At 49.1% G+C, this 18,172-nt stretch overlaps 1 protein-coding gene across 1 annotated transcript in view; it reads right to left on the minus strand.

Moving 5' to 3' along the window:
• The window catches only part of LOC147619063 (uncharacterized), a 68,910-nt gene that overhangs the window by 29,712 nt on the left and 21,026 nt on the right, over positions 1-18,172 (minus strand). Inside the window, exon 3 of the mRNA XM_086774405.1 lies at positions 8,417-8,624. Coding sequence (XP_086630531.1) covers positions 8,417-8,624 — 208 coding nt within the window. The remainder of the gene's footprint in view (positions 1-8,416; positions 8,625-18,172) is intronic.

The following is an 18,172-nucleotide window of genomic DNA, read 5'->3' on the forward strand; positions in this document are numbered from 1 at the left end:
TTCTCATCACATGAGCGATCTGGAGGTGACAGATGTGATAGGCCGACTTTGGGAGTTGGCTCATTTTTTCTTGGATCCCGGGAGTGTGGATACCTCAGGGATTCGGCATTTGGTCGTGCGCATAGTGGCAGACTTAGCACGCGACCCTGGATATGTGTGTATACACGAGGTTGCTCTGTCAGAGCGGGAGGCAGTCGCCATGGGCCACAGCCACTGGCGCCTGATCCGGGAGTCTTGCAGTACACCGGGTGGGCAGATTCGCAGCCGTTCGGATGGGGACTACTCTCCATCCAAGCCGCTTGCGAAGGCCCACCGTACGGCTGAGACAGCATCCACCTCAGCAGGGCATCCATGAGGATCATCTCATGGAATGTACAGGGCCTTGGCGGAGCACACTTTATACGCTACCATGGTTGCTTGAGGCAGGAGCTTCAGAGATGCCTGGTTGGTGGCAGCATTGATATTTTGATGATGCAGGAGCACCACTTGGGTGAGAGCAGGATCCGGAGATATGGTTCGGTGATGCCTGGTAGATGGGACACTTTTTGGTTTGCAGGGTTTGGTCCTTTGGGTGGACAGGGAGGAGTATGCATGGTCATTGCAGATGTATGGCGGCAGGCCATTGTGGATCGAGGGATCATTGTGCCTGGTAGAGCACAGTATGTCATTCAGGATGCATGATGAGCTATTGGGTGTGCTCAACATCTATGCGCCCAATCATGCTAGTGCCAGAGCAGAGTTCTGGACTCAGGTTACAGATGCATTGCCAGAGGCCGCACATTGGTGTGTTGGGGGAGACTTCAACATGCTTGAGGACCCGGCAGATAGGGTGGGAGGCAGTCATCATACAGTGCACGGCACGGAGCTTGCAGCTTGGGACCGGTTTTGCATGTCACTGAGGATCACCGATGCATGGCAGCATGGGGCTTTCTCCCGGTCTCAGGACAGTCTTAGTTTCTCTCGGTCGGATCGTCGGCAGGGAGGGACTAATCTATCACGGATTGACCGCTTTTATGTGGGCGACTAGTTAGGGGAGCGAGGGGGCTCCGTCGGCATTCTCGCTGGCACCTCATTTTCAGATCATGCGCCAGTTATATTGACATTGGAGGAGGGGACATGGGAGCCCAGCTTGCAGTTGAGGATCCCAGAGAGGGTACTTACAGATCCCAGTCTCGCTGAGGACATTGAGAGGATCTGGCATGATAGTCAGTGCTCTGACCAGGATGCAGCGGGCCAATGTGCCCAGGGACTCATTGATCTTAGCTCTTTTCTACACGCTGCAGCTTTGACATGACTGGGAGAGATTCGCGAGCGGGAGCAACGGCTGAGACGCAGCCTTGCTTCGCTACAGCGCCTTCAGGAGCAGCAGCCTGCATGTGAGTGGGTGGCGTCCCAGCTGAGCCAGGCACGCCAGGAGGTTAGAGAGGTAGAGGAGCAGAGACATGAGTTTTACTATCGTCGTCAGGCCTCTCAGTGGACGCAGCTTGGTGATAGAGTGACTGGAGAGTTTTTTGAGATCACTGGACCCCGTCATACGCGAGCAGGAGTCCGCCAGCTTGGTAGACCAGATGGATCAGTAGCTACTGAGCTCGGGGAGATCAGAGCCATTGCCACTGCATTTTATAGTGACCTGCTTTCAGCGGAGCCAGCCACTGAGGATCGAGATGTTTGCAGACAGACTGTGTGGGCCCATGTGCAGAGGAGGGTCACAGACCATATGCGTACAGTTCTAGGTGCGCCTCTGTCACAGATTGAGCTTGCCGAGGCCTTGAGGGTCCTGCCGCGACATAGTTGCCCAGGGGAGGACGGACTGACGCCGGCCTTTTTTATGCGCTATTGGGACCTTTTGGGGCCAGGCCCCCGCAGGGGCTTTCAGCATGTTTTGGACACTAGGGTGATGCCGCAGAGCTTTTCAGAGGGCTTGATCTATCTTATCCCCAAGGGGGAGGGAGTATCAGATGACATTCGGCATTGGAGGCCTATTACGATCCTCAATACTGTCTACAAGGTCTTGGCAAAGGCCTTGAGTTTGAGGATCCAGCCCTTCCTGGGGGAGTTGATTCATGCTACTCAGACGGGATTTGTCAAGGAGCGTAGTATCCTTGACAACATCTTTACTTTCTGGGAGGCGACGGCCCGAGCTAGATTTCTTGGCGAGGACTTGGTCTTGATGCTTCTCGATTTTGAGAAGGCATACGATAGAGTTGATTGGGGTTTCTTAGAGGGCACTATGCTTCGCCTGGGCTTTGAGCCAGGATGGATCAGAGGGGTGGCAGCTTTGTATTCCACAGCTCGTAGCCAGGTGCTGATTGCAGGAGGACGGGGGCCGAGTTTTGAGCTGACCAGATCAGTCCGTCAGGGGTGTCCTCTCGCCCCTTTCCTTTTTCTCTTCTTTGCGGAGGCTATGAGTATGTATTTGACGGCAGAAGAGGTTGGTTTGAGAGGACTGCAGCTCCCAGTCCGGGGGGAGGACCTGCTTGATGCTGAGTTTGCAGACGACACGGGTTTATTTTTGCATGGCCATGAGGCCAATCTTATTCGGGCTGAGCAGTCGCTCCAGGTTTTTAGTGCAGCTTCGGTAGCATTGATCAATTGGCGCAAGACAGTGGCCTTTTGGATCAGTAGTGCTCCCACTCCGGCATGGTGCCCGGACCCCGATTTTAGATGGATTCCTCCAGGCACAGCAGTGCGGTATTTGGGATGCCAGATTGGCCTAGATTTGTCACCTGAGCAGCAGATTGCCCCGCTTCTTCTGAGCATTCGGAAGAAGCTATTGTATTGGAGTACAGCTCGACTATCCTTGGCTGGGAGGGTGGTGGTGGCAAATCAAGTGCTGTTAGCGACCATGTGGTACATTACGTCTTGCTGGATTTTCTCGAGCTCTTGCATCAGCCAGGTACAGAGGCTGATCAGGAACTTTCTGTGGTCTGGGCGGGACGGTCAGCCAACTCGGGCAAAGGTTGCATGGGCAGTTATTACACTTCCGCTGGATCAGGGCGGTTTGGGCATTATAGATCCAGTCGATGAGAGTAGAGCCTTATTGGGGAAGCTTATTGTTCGGGGGTTGCTTCCAGGCGCTGAGCCTTGGAAAGAGCTCCTCTTGCAGCGGCTGCAGGCTCGGGCGCCCCCAGCAGGGGGTACTTGGGCACCAGAGATTCGCTGGATCTTCATAGAGATGAGGAGGACAGGCCTCAGTAGAGGATGGGAGGACAGATTTGCTTTGAGTATCCTGAGAGCTTGGGAGCTGCTGAGACCAAGGCTCTCTCAGCGACCTCCTTCTTGTGTTGAGGAGCGGGCCAGACAGCCGCTCATCTGGAGCCCAGCGGTTCGCACGGAGCAGGGTCATATGCTGGGTTCTCGGCCTCGTCTAGCCTGGGGACCTTTAGCGGCAGGCCCAGCTCGTAGTTTTGGAGACTGGCAGGCTTTCTGCAGTCTACCAGAGGAGATCCAGGTGGAGAGGCTGAGTCACTTCAGAGGGGGGTTGATTATGAGGAATGATATACAGGAGGCACTCACAGAGGAGTGGTTCACGCCTTTCGAACCAGTGGCCCCACGGTGGATGGGAGCCTTTACACAGTTGGAGATCCTGATTGCTGTCAGAGCTAGCACTGAGGATGGCAGCTGCCTCTACTATGAGATTCAGGATGAGGGCAGACTCCAGAGAGTGGAGGTGGAGTCGCCTTTGGTTGCAGAGTGCACCTTTCAGAGGATTCGGGTAGTGGCCGTCGCTTCTCGGAAGTGGCATATTGACCCCGACCCTGCTGATGTGCTCCCGGATTGGCGCATATGGGCATATGCAGCGCGCCCCTTGGCCCAGCTACAGTGGGACCCCGAGGAGTACGAGTGGCATGATCCTTATGCATCCCTTGAGGCCACAGAGATCACCTTTTTCCAGTATACTGTTCGGCTGGGGCGGCATATTTTGACGGCGAGGAGGACGGTTTCTCCAGCGGCAGAGCGGGGCATTGGCGACTACAGGGACTCTCAGAGGAGTTCCTGGAGGATTTCTGGGCTCGGCTCTGGGCTAGTCGACAGGCCCACAGGATCTCGACTTTTCAGTGGCTGGTCGCCCACAGGGGCTCAGCAGTTGGCACTTGGCTTGTTTACAGCGGTCTTCCGACGGCCTGCGTCCGATGCGGCCACCCTATGGAGACACAGAGACATTGCCTTTGGGACTGCCCTCAGGCACAGCAGATTTGGCTGCGGATGCTGCGTATTCTGGCCCCCCTCTCTCCAGAGGGTATGTTTACGTGGGGTGCCGCTGCTTGGTCGACTTCGTCAGGGCCTGCTATGGGCTATGAGATGGAGCAGGGCAGTCAGGCCATCAGATTTATTAGGGGCAAGCCTCGCCTGGTTCCGGCACTGGATTTCTCGTCCGCCAGCTGGACACAGGAGAGGGATTTACGATGGGAGCTCCTCAGCAGCCTCACCATCTGGTTCACCTGGAGGGCCCGGTGCTTTACGGCCTTTGAGGGGAGATTGGAGCCACCAGCAGAGACTGTACGGGGGATTTGGCAGGAGCTGATCCACACCCTGCGAGGACAGTACGACCGCATCCGGGGAGACTCGGATGAGGCGATCTTACGGCGCCGCCAGGCCTTTCACACCACTTGGCGCTGTGGCCCTTTCTACACCTTACACACGGGATCCCCCCGTTGGCACTACAGGCCACCTGTTTGGCTCTTCCCCCCCCCTATTGTATGATTTAGCCGCTCAGTTCTTTGTACTGATGCTTGTATTTTGCAGCACCTAGGGAGAGTCTCCCGGGCTGCCATGCTGTATTCGCTGCTCTATCTCTCTTAGGAGCAGGAGAGATCTTTTGTAGCCCTACGGGCGTTTTTATATAACTAATGAAAGGATCTTTTCTCGAAAAAAAAAATAAAATCTTGAAAAGCCCCTTGATTTAAGATCAATTGCTGATCATACATGGTACATTGACGCACATGAAGGCATCCAGAGTCTTTGCGATGCTTCCCCCTGGCCACATATACATCAAATACATGAAACCCCCTTGATTTACAGGCACATTGAGTGCTTGTCAGGCATCAACACATTGCCCAAAGCATTAACTGCGAGTGCCTGCATGCAAATCAACCAAATCGGCACAAAAGCCCCTTGATTTGCACTGCAATTTGCTGCAATTTTGCCCGAATGTGCGATTTCTCACATCATACAGCATGTATGAATGCTTAATTGCACAAATACATCAAAAGCCCCAAATTTCGACATCCAATTTCCTGCAAATTGATCCTGATTGTGACCAATGTCACCCAATTTTGCCAATTTCGCTCAAAATTGAGCAATTCGGCACCTGTACCTGCTCAATTGATATTTGTACCTGCTCAATTGCAAATCCCAAAAAAAAATTGAAGCAGAATACCTTGTAATTTCTGATTTTTTTTGTTGCAGGAAAGGGGGGTTTGCTGAATTTGGTGCTGCTGCAGAAATCGTGGAGACAAAATGACAGGCGATTTCTGATTGCGGTGGGGTCGTGATGATGCTGCTGTAGCTGCAGTTCGTGTACGGATGGCTGGCCACCCTGCAGCTGTCTAGCTCTTACTCCCTGATGATGGAGTACTCTTTTGCGAGCGAGTAGCAGGGCTGCGGTCTAGCTGAGCAGCAGCGAGTCCATGGGGGCTTACAAGTACCTGGAGGAGCTATGGCGGAAGAAGCAGTCGGATGTGATGCGCTTCCTGCTGCGCGTGCGCTGCTGGGAGTACAGGCAGCTACCTGGTATTGTTCGCATCACTCGCGCCACCCGCCCTGACAAAGCTCGCCGCCTCGGCTATAAGGCCAAACAAGGTTATGTGGTCTATCGTATCCTGCAGCCGTCTAGCTCTGATGTATTGACGCCCAGTCCACGACCAAAGCCTTCGCCGCCTCCACGCTCAGTTGCCTACGTCCAGCGATAGCGGCCAGCGCTTCTACACGCTTTCTGGTGCGCCACCCAGTCGAATAGTTGAATGGTGCTGCTTTTACGTGTCCGCCTGCTGTGCGCTGGAACTCCACGCTCGTGTATTCGCCTGGTGGCCAGCGATCAACCAACGCTTCCAGTCGCTTTGATGTTGGTGCGCTGAAGTGCGCCTGCTGGGCAGCGTGGCTGCTGCCTGCTCGGCAGCGTAGGCTACCTGCTGCGCTGCCTACGCTTGTATTTGGTCGCTTCTGGCCTCTTCACACACAGGCTGCGCCCAACACACGAGAACCAGCACTCACAGGCGACCAACCCCTGCTATGATGTAACACGCAGATCCATACAGCACACGCACGTTCTCTGCAGCGACGAAACCCTAGAAAAATAACTAGCTCTGATACCAGTTGAATGGAAGAGAGACGAATTAGGGTTACAGATTCATGTGGGAGATATACACAGAGAAGCAAGGGAGAGAGAGAGAGAGAGAGTTGTGGGGATAAGTCAACTCATAGGAATGAGTGTGTGACTCCCCTATCACACATGTATATTGCACTAGTACACATAGTGCACTTAGTACATTAAAAGTACTAAGTGTACTATGTACTATAACTTATGGGCTTGTACACACTATAAGGGTGGGCATAATGCCTTTACCCCAACTCACACAGTCCCCATCATAGACCAATTCCAATTTGATTGGGCTACTTTCGTGGCGGACCTCAAAGCCCGTTTTCTTCCACCGCAGTATATGACCAATCTCGAGTTTTACAAACTCACTCAAGGTGGTTCCCCGGTTTTGCCCTATTCCAACAAGGTCATTACCATGGCCTAGCAATTGGGCATATCGGAAGAAGATAAAGCAGTTCATTAGAGGTTTAGACACAAACATTAGGTACCCACTTAGGAATTTTGAGCCTCAGACTTATGCACGGGCATTGACCCTTGCTCAAAATCAGGAACTGATGCTAAGTCCAAGCAGGTACAGTCTAATCCTAAGCCCCGGCAGTAGTCATCTACCCAAGGTAAGAGGGCTCAAGGTCAATCGGGCAATAAGAAAGAGTCTACACCCAAGAAGACTCCTGAGGAAAGAGCTAAGGAGGGCATCACTAGAGGTTACCTCTAGCTAGATGTACGGACATGGTATAGGACAGAGAACCGTTGTTTCTTCTACCACACTGTGGAACAAAGGAAGAAAGATTGCACCAACTTTCATGCTGAAAGATTGAGGAAAGAGCTAAGGAGGGCATCACTGGAGGTTACCTCTAGCTAGATGTACAGACATGGTATAGGACAGAGAACCGTTGTTTCTTCTGCCACACTGTGGGACAAAGGAAGAAAGATTGCACCAACTTTCATGCTGAAAAGTCTCCCAAGGAATCCACTTCCATAGTGGCGACCGTAGCAACCCTATGCACACCTCTGCTATCAGCCTCTGATGTCGTTCAGCTATTGTCCGCTTTGAATTCGATGCTGCCAATTGTATTTGATGATAGGGAGGAGGATGAGGCTGAGGGACAGAAGAAGGCTCTCATCCGTGCCTATGGCACTACAAGGGGACCGCAAATTATTGTCCTCTTTGACATGGGAAATTCTAAGCATGCCATCTCTCCGTAGTTGGAGAAACAAATGAGTTGTACCTTAGTTCCTTATCATCCAGATATGGACGGGTTTACACCTGGTCTACATACACACGGCTCTCAAAAAGCTCAGCAGTTTGAGTTTCAGGTTCAAAAGACAACATTCCAACACGATTTCATTGTCTCCCCTCTTTTAGGGTGTGACATGATCCTCAGGATACAGTGGTTTAGACAAAAGGCACCCATTCTTGATTGGAGGAAGGACACTTTCACTATTTTGGTAGGCCTTGGAGGAGAGTTGATGGCTACACTCTCTTAGAAGATACCCTAGAAATGTTGAGATATCGAGCTCAACTAGTACGGATATGGATGACACACCAAATGGCAGTTCTGCACTTACACAATTGGCATGGTTGGTGAGAATATGGGTGATAGGCTACAAGTGGTTTATAGACTCTAAGACAACCACATTGATTCATAAGAGTTATGTCAAAGTCATAGCACCTCATGTAGTCGGGTTCACACTATGGACTGACCTTGTATGTTCTAGTAGGAGACTACTTTCCCTTATAGTATTGACTCTTATCTTTATGCCATGGCTGTAAAGAAGATAGAAACAAATTCAGTCATCCATCTCTTTTATGTGCTTGTCTACTCTTCTATGTGTGTGTACTTGCTTGAAAGGAGGGCATGCCCTTCCATGGCATGCTGTGTAAGGAAACCCAACTTTACCCTAATCACGTACGCTATGAACATGCTTCATGTTCTTACACCACTCTCCTTATGCCAACCTGTCAGAGTATGACATGCTCCTGAAGGCCTAAACACCTTAATGAGCATTGCACACAGGTTGCAACCTGCAAAGTCCATAACACTAAAGCAAGATGGTTGAGGGCATGACATTCATATGCTTATTCACAGTACATACCTGCATTATTGATAAGCACATGAAATTTATTTCCAAACTGTTTCACAGCTTCCTCGACAATTGTTCTCGCCTGATTAGAGTCACTTATGTCAGCTCGAACAAAATGGAAGCGATCAGACAGCTTCAAGACATCCCTTGTGACATTGAACAATGGTGATTGAACTTCTGGTTCCAGATCCTTGATGTCTGTGCCAACCACCTTGTATCCCTGCAAAGACAAAGTGGGTTTCAATTTTTAAAAAGTATATATGAAAAAATGCAACTGCAAAAAAGACTCACCAACTAAATAACAACTGATCACAAAATAAAGTAGGTTTCGATTTTAAAAAAGTATATATGAAAAAGACTCAGCAACTAAAGAACAAGTGAGCACAAAAAAAAGGGGAGTGTATCTTTGTAGTCTAACACAAAGATTGATGATCTTAGTGACAAGGTATACAGGCATTAGCTACACCTTTGAACCTTTCACAAAATTAACCCACTATATAGTAAGCTTGGTTCATGCTCTATGTCTACCCATTGGTCTAAGGGTGGAATGCTGTGTTGAACTGAAGCTGTAGCCACTAAGGGTGCCACACTGGACCATCCCAGGTTGCCACACTGGATCACCCCAATGCTGGACCGTTCCACTGGACCATCCTGGAGCATTCGGTGGACCATCCACAAATAGAAGCGCAACACCAACAGACACATGAGAGGTGCACATACCAGCATTGAAGGCACCACAATGTCACTCCAATAGGCATCTACCAGGGATAGGAGATGCCACCAGCTCCACCGCCTACACCAACTCCACTGCCTTTCCAGGAATCATTTAAATGGCCCTCAGCTCATCCTTGAGGACATCTTTTATCCATCCCTTTTTTTTTTCCGGGAAAAAGATCCTTCAATTAGTTAAAGAAACAAACAGCCACAAAGGGCTAAGGACAACCACGAAGGGCTAAATACAAACTTGCCTAATATGAGGGCGGGAGACAAGTGATCATAAGGGGAAGAGATGCTTCTCCTCCGGCTGGCCGCTCTGTGAGGAGGCGGCTATCTCATACAAGGGGAGGGGGGGGAACCACCACACAGGTGGTCTATGGGGTCACCGCCTCTATCTGGGAGGAAAGGGCCAGGCCTCCAAAGTCTTAAGAAGGCTTCCCGCCGTTTCCGCATGCAGTCAGAACCTCCCTATAGCTTCCCCCACTGACCGCGGAGGGTGTGAATGATATCAAGCCATATGCTCCTCATAGTCTCAGCCGGTGGAGTGTGAGTACCCTTGATGGCCTCGCTGCATCTAGCACACCAAATGTGGCAAGCTGCGACGCTACTGCAAATCTCCCATCTCTTGCATGAGCCTGGCCGCCAGTCACCTGTAGAAGGGGCTGTGACTGGTATTGCTGCAATACGATGGTGAGAAACCCGAAGGGCTAGTCCTCCCCCATCCTCCTTATAAGCCCTGATCGCTCCAGCCTCTAATGGCCCAAGCGACAATGCCCCAAGTGATGATCCGGGTTGATGCCCTGTCCATAACGAAGATGTGGAGAATCCGTTACCAAATCTGTTGAGACTTCGGGCAATCCCAAAGGCAATGTCGCTCAAACTCCTGATGGTGGCCGCACCGCAGGCAAGCTGTTGACCAATCTCCAACTGCCAGCGTACCGACCGCCAAACTCTTGTGTGCCATGAGCCAAAGAAAGAGTGATCTTTCTAGGCCGAAAGCTGTCCCAAAGCCTCTTCCAGAAGTTTGAAAGGAAGCACTATGATAGGCCTTGTGATTGCCAATGTGTTGCTGCTGCCGGTGTGCCATCTATCTCAGGCATCTGGATCCTACGACCTAGCCGCGCTATATATGCAAAGAAGGGGGCATCCAGAGTCTCCCCCTGATCTGCAGGATCATGCCAAGTCCACTCTCCCGGGTCCCACTACAGCCGCGCGAGAGGTCGGCACTCCCATATCCAAAGCCGCGATAGTCTCTCCTGGCCACCTTGGCCGGTGCTGGATCTATGTGCCATCCCCGTGCCCGAAAACCGATCACCCTCACCCACTGCAAGGTGCCGCCTCTGAAATCCTCCAAGGGAAGCTTTAATCTCTCTAGTCTGCCCTAGGAACCAATAGAAAAAGTGAGCAGACCACTGTCCTCATCTGCTCCGTGGACTGCCACGAGGATATCATGTCTAGTAAACACTCCTAGCCACACTAGGGGGGGTCGGGTTTGGAATAGGCATCAGCCACTCCTGAGGGAGAGCTGAGTCAATGTCGATGCTAAGCCTATCTCGACCCTAGATCCTTGACAGGCCTCTCTCCTGCTCCTCCAGGGATAACTGCATGTGTGCAATCCAATGTCCAAGAGACCTGGCTGGTCCCGTGCTCAAGGCTTCCCAAGATACATGCGGTCGGGCCCGTAACATGTGGCCACTGGGTAAACAGATCACGGGGTTCCAGACCAAAGGCTGCCGAAGCCGCTCCTCCGAGGCAACTGGTACTATCTATCTGAGGGCCGGCCTGAGATGATCCGAAGCCAGAAGTAAACTGGCTGCAAATCTGTCCTCAAAAGCTGGGCTAAAACCACAGGCTCGCATCTCTGTGAAGATCCATCAGGTATTCTACGGCCACGGGCCCCCTAGGCTCGGAGTGCGGGCTGAGATCCAAACCAATAAGAAATCCTTCCAAGGCTCACCATCGGGAAGGAGTCCTCTGACAATCAACTTGCTCAACAGGGTATGGCTCTCAATAGCAGGATCGATTGAGGCCAAGCCCCCCTCTGCTACATGGCTGAATGATCACTTGCCATGCCACCTTGGCCCTGGCTAGCCTCCCATCACTTCCGGCCCATAAGAAGTTCCTGATCAATCGCTGGACCTAGCCAATGCACGCCCGAGAAAAGGCCCAACACGAAGTGATGTACCACATGGTGGCTAGAAGTTTCTGGTTCACCACCACCACTCTGCCTGCTAGGGAGAGCCTCATCGAGCTCCAATATAAAAGCTTCTTCTGAATACTCAAAAGAAGCGAAGCGAGCTGCTGCTCGAGAGAGAGATCAATCCCCACCTCGCAACCGAGATAGCGAACTAGAGTGCCCCTTGGGATCCACTCAAAAGCCTCAACTGGTCTCCAAGTCGGGGCGGGTGCTGAACCTACCCAAAACCACACGACTTGTGTCAGTTGATCTACGCTCCTGATGCGCGGCCGAAAATCTCAATCGCCCCCGCGAATCTCTGGAGATTCCCAACATCTCCTGAAAGGAAAGCTACTGTGTCATCTGCAAACTCTGAATCCAGCAACTCCTCCCGAGTACGGAGGGGGAGACGCAATCCCTGGAGCCCGGTCTCCTCAGCAAAGAGAAAACTGCTCATGGTCTCGACGACGAAAAGAAAGAGGTAAGGTGCCAATGGACAGCTCTGCCGAACCGAGTGGGAAAGGGGAAATCTGTCACCTCGGGTCCCTTGAATGAGGACCTGGCTATGCAAGGCTGAACCCCATGAATCCACTCCTCGGGAATCCCATCCGGTTCATCGTGCCCTCCAAAAAGCTCCAATCCACCATATCATATGCTTTCTCGAAATCTAGGACAAGCACAATGAGGTCCTACTGCCACATCCTGGCCGAAACTGTCGCCTTCCATAAGGTAAAATAGTTGTCCAGGATGCTCCTATCTTGAACAAAGCCAGCCTGAGTGCCATGGATCAAGTCTAGTAGAAAAGGCTAAAGTCTCCTGCTGATGGCCTTGGCCAATATCTTATAGGCTGTCCCAAGGAGAGTGATGGGTCTCCACTGCAGGATCTCCAATCTCTCACCACCCTCCTTGGGAATCAAGTGAATCAAGCCCTTTGAGAGCCTCTTTGGCATGGCACCTGTAATCATAATCTCATTGAAGGCAGCTCGAAGGCCACCTTCCATGAGGTCCCAATGGCCAAGAAAGAAAGACTGGAAGCCCGTCCGCCCTGGGCATTTGCCCTTGGGAAGTGCCGTCAATGCCTCCGCCAACTCCTCAACAGTAAATGGTGTTAAAAAAAAATGACCAAAATTAGAAGTCATCTCCTGTCTTTATCAGACACCAGGGCCTCTGTTGTGGGTGTGCCCACCCTGTACAGGTGTTTTATCATTTTTCCTCACTCCCCGTATTTTTTTCCCATTTTTCTCTATTTTTCCAAGGTGTGGGAGGCAGTGTAGGACCTGTCGGCTGTACCAGATGCTGGCCGACTAGTCACAGGCAGTCCCAGTTGCTCCCTGTTGGCTGGCCGACTGCACACGAGTGATGGCCGACTTTGATATGTTGGCCAACTGCCCCATCGCCCCCACATTGTATTTAGTCAGTTTTCCTCGGGATCTTGTGTATAGAGAAGATTTATACGCCTATCTCTCTCCTTCTCTTGTGCTGTCTATTTTCTGCACTCTACCTGCTCTTGTGGTCTCAAGTTTGGTTATCATTTCCGCTGCGTATTTTGACATGGTATCAGAGCCCTAGGCTCTTGATAGATCTTGGGAGTTTTCTGAGCAAGAGGGGGATAGTTACATTGCTGATTGGTGGACTGTTTGGACTATTCGGGAAGAGAAGTTGCAAGAGGAAGGCGGGCTAAAGTGCTGGACAGCCACTTGCAGGTTTAGAGTTTTTTTTTTCCCACGCACCCACCCTTTTCAGTTACATACCCGCGATAGCAGATTTGTTAGAGATGGCTGAGAAGCATGTGAAGATCCCGACTCTCCCTACGTTCCCAGTAGACCGTCAGTTGGACGGGAACAATTACGGCATTTGGAAGGTGATGATGGAGTCTATCAAATCCCCTCGGATCTCCTCGTGATCGATCTTGGTTCGAAACTCAAATCCTGCAAACAAACGAACAAACAAACAAACAAGGGGGTGCAAGCCTGACTCACCTCCCAACCACGACAGTCGTGGGCGAGCCCACAGTCTTGGTTGTCCCCACCGAGCCACGAGCTGAGCTAACTAGGTTGATGTACCGACCAATCTCCTCCTCGCGACGTCCCATACCGCCACGAAGCTGCCCTCGCGGGCCTCGAGATTGCTACCCGCCTCGGCTACGTAAAGCAAGTGCACGTCTGCACTAGATCCAGGCTCCAAGACCATCGAGTTCTCACAAACTCGCAAGACTCTCTATATCTCAATAACTAACCTTGGCCACCCTTTTATAGGCTCTTGGCCGGTCATCGGGCGTCCACACTTGGACGCCCGCCCGTCCATACTTGGGTGTCCGCCCGTTAGTATATCCCTAACTCAGCTCGTCAATCAGCCTGCCTAGTTCCAAGCTTTCCCAAGCCTCGAAACTAGTCTTGCGTGCATGTAGCACACAGTAGATACACACTGTGCACATGACACACTCCCCTTCCTCTAAGAGCTCACTCCTGAGCTCACTAAAAAGCCAGGGTAATCTCTCTGAAGAGTAGTCAATGTCTCCCATGTAGCGTTCTCAACACGATCCTTCCACTTGATCTTGTATTCCGTGATAAGCGTATTACGCAATCTTCTTTCACGAAATCCAAGAATCTTTTCAGGTTCGTGCGGAACAAATGTCATGTCCTCGACATCTATAATTTCTTGAGGAGTAACTAACTGATCTGCTCCACCCAGTACTTCCTTAAGTCTACTGACATGAAATAGAGGATGAACTTTCACATGAGAAGGCAAATCCAATTCATATACAACTGAACCAATCCGTCGTGTAACACGAAATGGTCCACAGTAACTAGGGGATAATTTTAGAGATCTACCTGTCCGTAAAGTCTCGGAATCTTTCGGAACTCGCAAATACACCATCGTTCCTTCAGAGAACTCTCTGGGTGAACGATGTCTATTAGAATAAAACCTGTCTCGGTCTTGAGCACTTCTAATAGATTCCTTTGCAACTTGTAACATTTCCTGCATATCTTGCAAAAAATTACGTGCTGCATCATGCTGAAGTCTTGAGAACCCTATTGTAACCATTCTAGGTTGAAAACCATACATAAGCATGAAAGGACTAAACCCTGTACTCGTATGCTTAGTACTGTTATATGCAAATTCTAACATAGGAAGATAATCCTTCCATGAACTTTGTCTTTTGGATACATATGCGCGAAGCATATCCTCCAAAATCTGATTCACTCTTTCAGTCTGGCCATCAGATTGAGGATGATCAGAGGAACTCAAATTCAAAGTTGTTTCCAACTTCTCAAAAACAAGTTTCCAAAAATCACTCGTAAACTTAGAGTCCCTATCACTGACTATGTCCTGCGATAACCCGTACAGTCTAAACACTTGCTCGATAAACTGCCGAGCTAATTGCGTAGCTGTAACAGTCTTCCAGATCGGTAAAAATCTAGCCATTTTTGTCAAGCGATCTACCACAACCCAAATAGAATCATGGCCTTAATGTGTTCTTGGCAATCCAGTAATAAAATCCATGGAAATACTTTCCCATTTATTACCTGGGATTTGCAAAGGATGCAACAACCCAGCCTGTCTAAAGCGTTCAGCTTTATTTGCCTGACAAATTTGACATTTGAGAACATAATCTTCTACATACCCTTTCGTCTTTGGCCAATAAAAAGTGTGTTTCACTAACGATAACGTCCTATACCCCAGGGTGTCCAGCAGAAGGGGCGTCGTGACACTCCTTAAGAATCTTGGACCTAATGTCCGGGCTCTGTGGTACACAAATTTTGTCATTACACGGAACAGTAACCCATTCCGAATCATCCACTGGCCTCCTGCAGCCTGAATAGCAGACTGCTCAGTCATTGAGTCTTGGTCAATCAATGAGCTCCCATCCTGGATCTTCTGCCAAAATGGACCAAAATAACTATCAGTCCTGCAAAGCCCTCTCAATGACTGAAATAAGTCAGTAGAAATCTCGGTGAACGACAAAGTATTCACCTCTCTAATCCGACTAAGCGCATCTGCAATACTATTCATGGACCCTTTCCAATAACGGATCTCAAATTCAAAATCTTGCATTAACTCTGCCCAACGAGCTTTCCTTCCTCTCAAATCATCCGCATCACACACATACTTGATTGACTGATGATCAGTCAATACCACAAACTTGGAGGCATATAAATAATGTCTCCAAACCTTGAGAGCATGAATCACAGCATAAAGCTCCTTCTCAAGGGTTGGCCAATGAGATTGAGTGTCGTCTAGCTTTTTACTTTCGAAAGCAACCGGTCTACCATCTTGAAATAAAGCAGCCCCGATAGCATAGTCACTGGCATCAGTTTCAAGAACATAAGGCCGACTAGGATCAAGCAATACTAAGATAGGTGCTTCCTTGACTTTATCTTTCAAAAGTCTGAAGGCCATATCCAAATCGTTATTCCAAGTGATAGGCTGATTTGACTTACGTCCACAACCTTTCAATAAGTCCGTCATCGATAGTGTGAGCTGAGAGTACTCCCGCACAGATTTCCGAAGAAAAACAACAAAACCGAGAAAAGAACGAAGTTGTTTCACTGTTCGCGGTATAGGCCAGTCCAAAACCTTCTGAACTCAGCCATAGTCAATGCTCAATCCATCTCTAGTGATCTTGTGTCCCAAGTAAATGATGTCGGTAATAAAGAACTCACATTTACTTAACTTAGCATATAGTCGATTCTGTCTTAAAATAGATAAGACAATCGTGAGGTGTCTGACATGATCCTCAAGAGTACGACTATAAATCAAAATATCATCCAGGAACAGCACCACAAATTTTCCCAAATGTTCACGAAAAAGATCGTTCATCATTTGCTGGAAAGTGACTGGAGCATTGGTTAACCCAAAAGGTAATACGAGAAATTCGTAATGGCTATACCTAGTCCGAAAGGCGGTTCTTTCGACATGCCTTTCATGAATACATATCTGGTGATAGCCAGTACATAAATCTATCTTCGTGAAATATTTCGCTCCTGCTAACCGGTCAATCAGGTCATCTGATCTAGGGAGAGGATAACGGTTCTTAATGGTCAGCTTGGTCAATCTCTTGTAATCTATACACATTCTCCAAGTATTGTCCTTCTTTCTCCTAAGCAACACAGGTGCACCCCAAGGTAATTTACTTGGACGGATCTGGCCCATCCTCAAATAATCTTCGAGTTGTTTAGCCAACTCATCTTCCTCGGCTTGGCTCATCCTGTAAGGTGGAATACTGACAGGATGAGCACCACGGATCAAGTCAATACAATGATCTACTGCCCGTTCAGGTGGTAAACCCGATGGCAGTTCCTTAGGAAATACATCTTGAATTGAATCAAGTATCTTCTGTAATTCTTTGCTTTCAAACACACTTAATTCATTTACATCCAAGGAAGGGATGAGAAAAGAAGAAAGTGGAATCAATACACAATGGAAAGCAATATACAAAGAAGAATCCATTATATTTCCAAAATCAATTGTATTTACAAGAGGTCCCTAAGAGGGATAAATACAATCACCTAAAATACTATACTTGGTGTCCCTATGCTGAAAAGAAAAAATATGACTAGACCAATCTATCTAGACTTCAAGAGTCTTAAACCACTCAATCCCTAATAACAAGTCTACATATTCTAGATGCATTAAATAGCATTCCAGAGTATCTTTGTAGTCCTGAATCTGGATTGGAAGCATCTCCACCTTGCGATCCCAAACTTGCCTTCCCGCAGGTAGGCGTACCTCATAGGTATGGTCGCTGAGTGTCATATCAAGAGTCAATTTCTGCAAAAGTTTGTAGTTAACAAAGTTATGTGAACTGCCAGGGTCTAAAAGAATGTGAATCTTATAGCCATTCACTTCTCCATAAACTCGGAGAAGATCATGCAAGCCAAATACTTTAGAATTGAACAGACAATCAGAACAAGTACTAGGGCGAGAAAGTACAGTAATTGACGTACCTGTCAAAGACAACTGGTTAGTTGCCTTTGGCTTGGGTCCAGCGTTCGACTTGGTGCCCTTTTGCTTCGGGCACTCATTACGCATGTGTCCTTTTTCTTTGCAGATAAAACAACGTCCTTCCTTCTTGAGCTTTAAAGCCCTACGGAGTCGTTTCTTCTTCGCTGGTGTTGAACTTGAATTCTTCGAAGGTTGGTCCGAAGACTTTCCTTCTGTCGTGTTAGCCATAGGTGCGGAGAACTTTCTTTTATGCTTGTTCCCCTGCTCGGTAACGGGTTTCGACTTGGAAGAGACCATTGTATCATCATAGATACGAGCTGAATGAATGGCCCCGTCCAATGTTTTACATTTGTTATTTTTAACATATAATCGGTACGAGTCTGGTAAACCAGCTACGAAAAACCCCAAAAGAGTAGTGGGAACCATCTTTGTAGCTTTCATCTGCAAGTCACGAAACTTCTGGAGGTAGACCTCATAAGTGAGGTGCTGCGAGGTCATGGTCAAAGCTGAAAACCGGGCATCCTCTTTCTTGAGGAATTCTTTCTTGAAAACGTCTTCGAATTGTGCCCAAGTCGTTGGCTTAGGGTTGAGTTCTTTCCACCAAAGCAAAGCTTTGCCGGATAGGAAACCTGCTGCTGCTAACTGGATCTTCTTTCCATCATCATATGGATGAAACTGAAAGTGAACTTGCCACTTATGTAGCCATGTGTCCACGATCTCCTTGGTGCGCTGCTTTTGCTCGCCCCCGAACGGTTCCGAAGTAATGTTGGGGCCTAAAGCTGAAGCCAAGGTATCCATTCGTTGCTTTCCAGCAACTTAAGGACTTTCTCCACATCAATGTCATGCTACTCAACCGTAGCTGAAAATACCAGTATGTTGTCCAGAAATATGAACACACACTTTCCAATCAAATTCCGAAAAACACGCAT

Source organism: Cibotium barometz, chromosome 34 (assembly GCF_041138505.1).
Source record: "Cibotium barometz isolate CiBa-2024 chromosome 34, ASM4113850v1, whole genome shotgun sequence".
NCBI classification, from domain to species: Eukaryota; Viridiplantae; Streptophyta; class Polypodiopsida; order Cyatheales; family Cibotiaceae; genus Cibotium; species Cibotium barometz.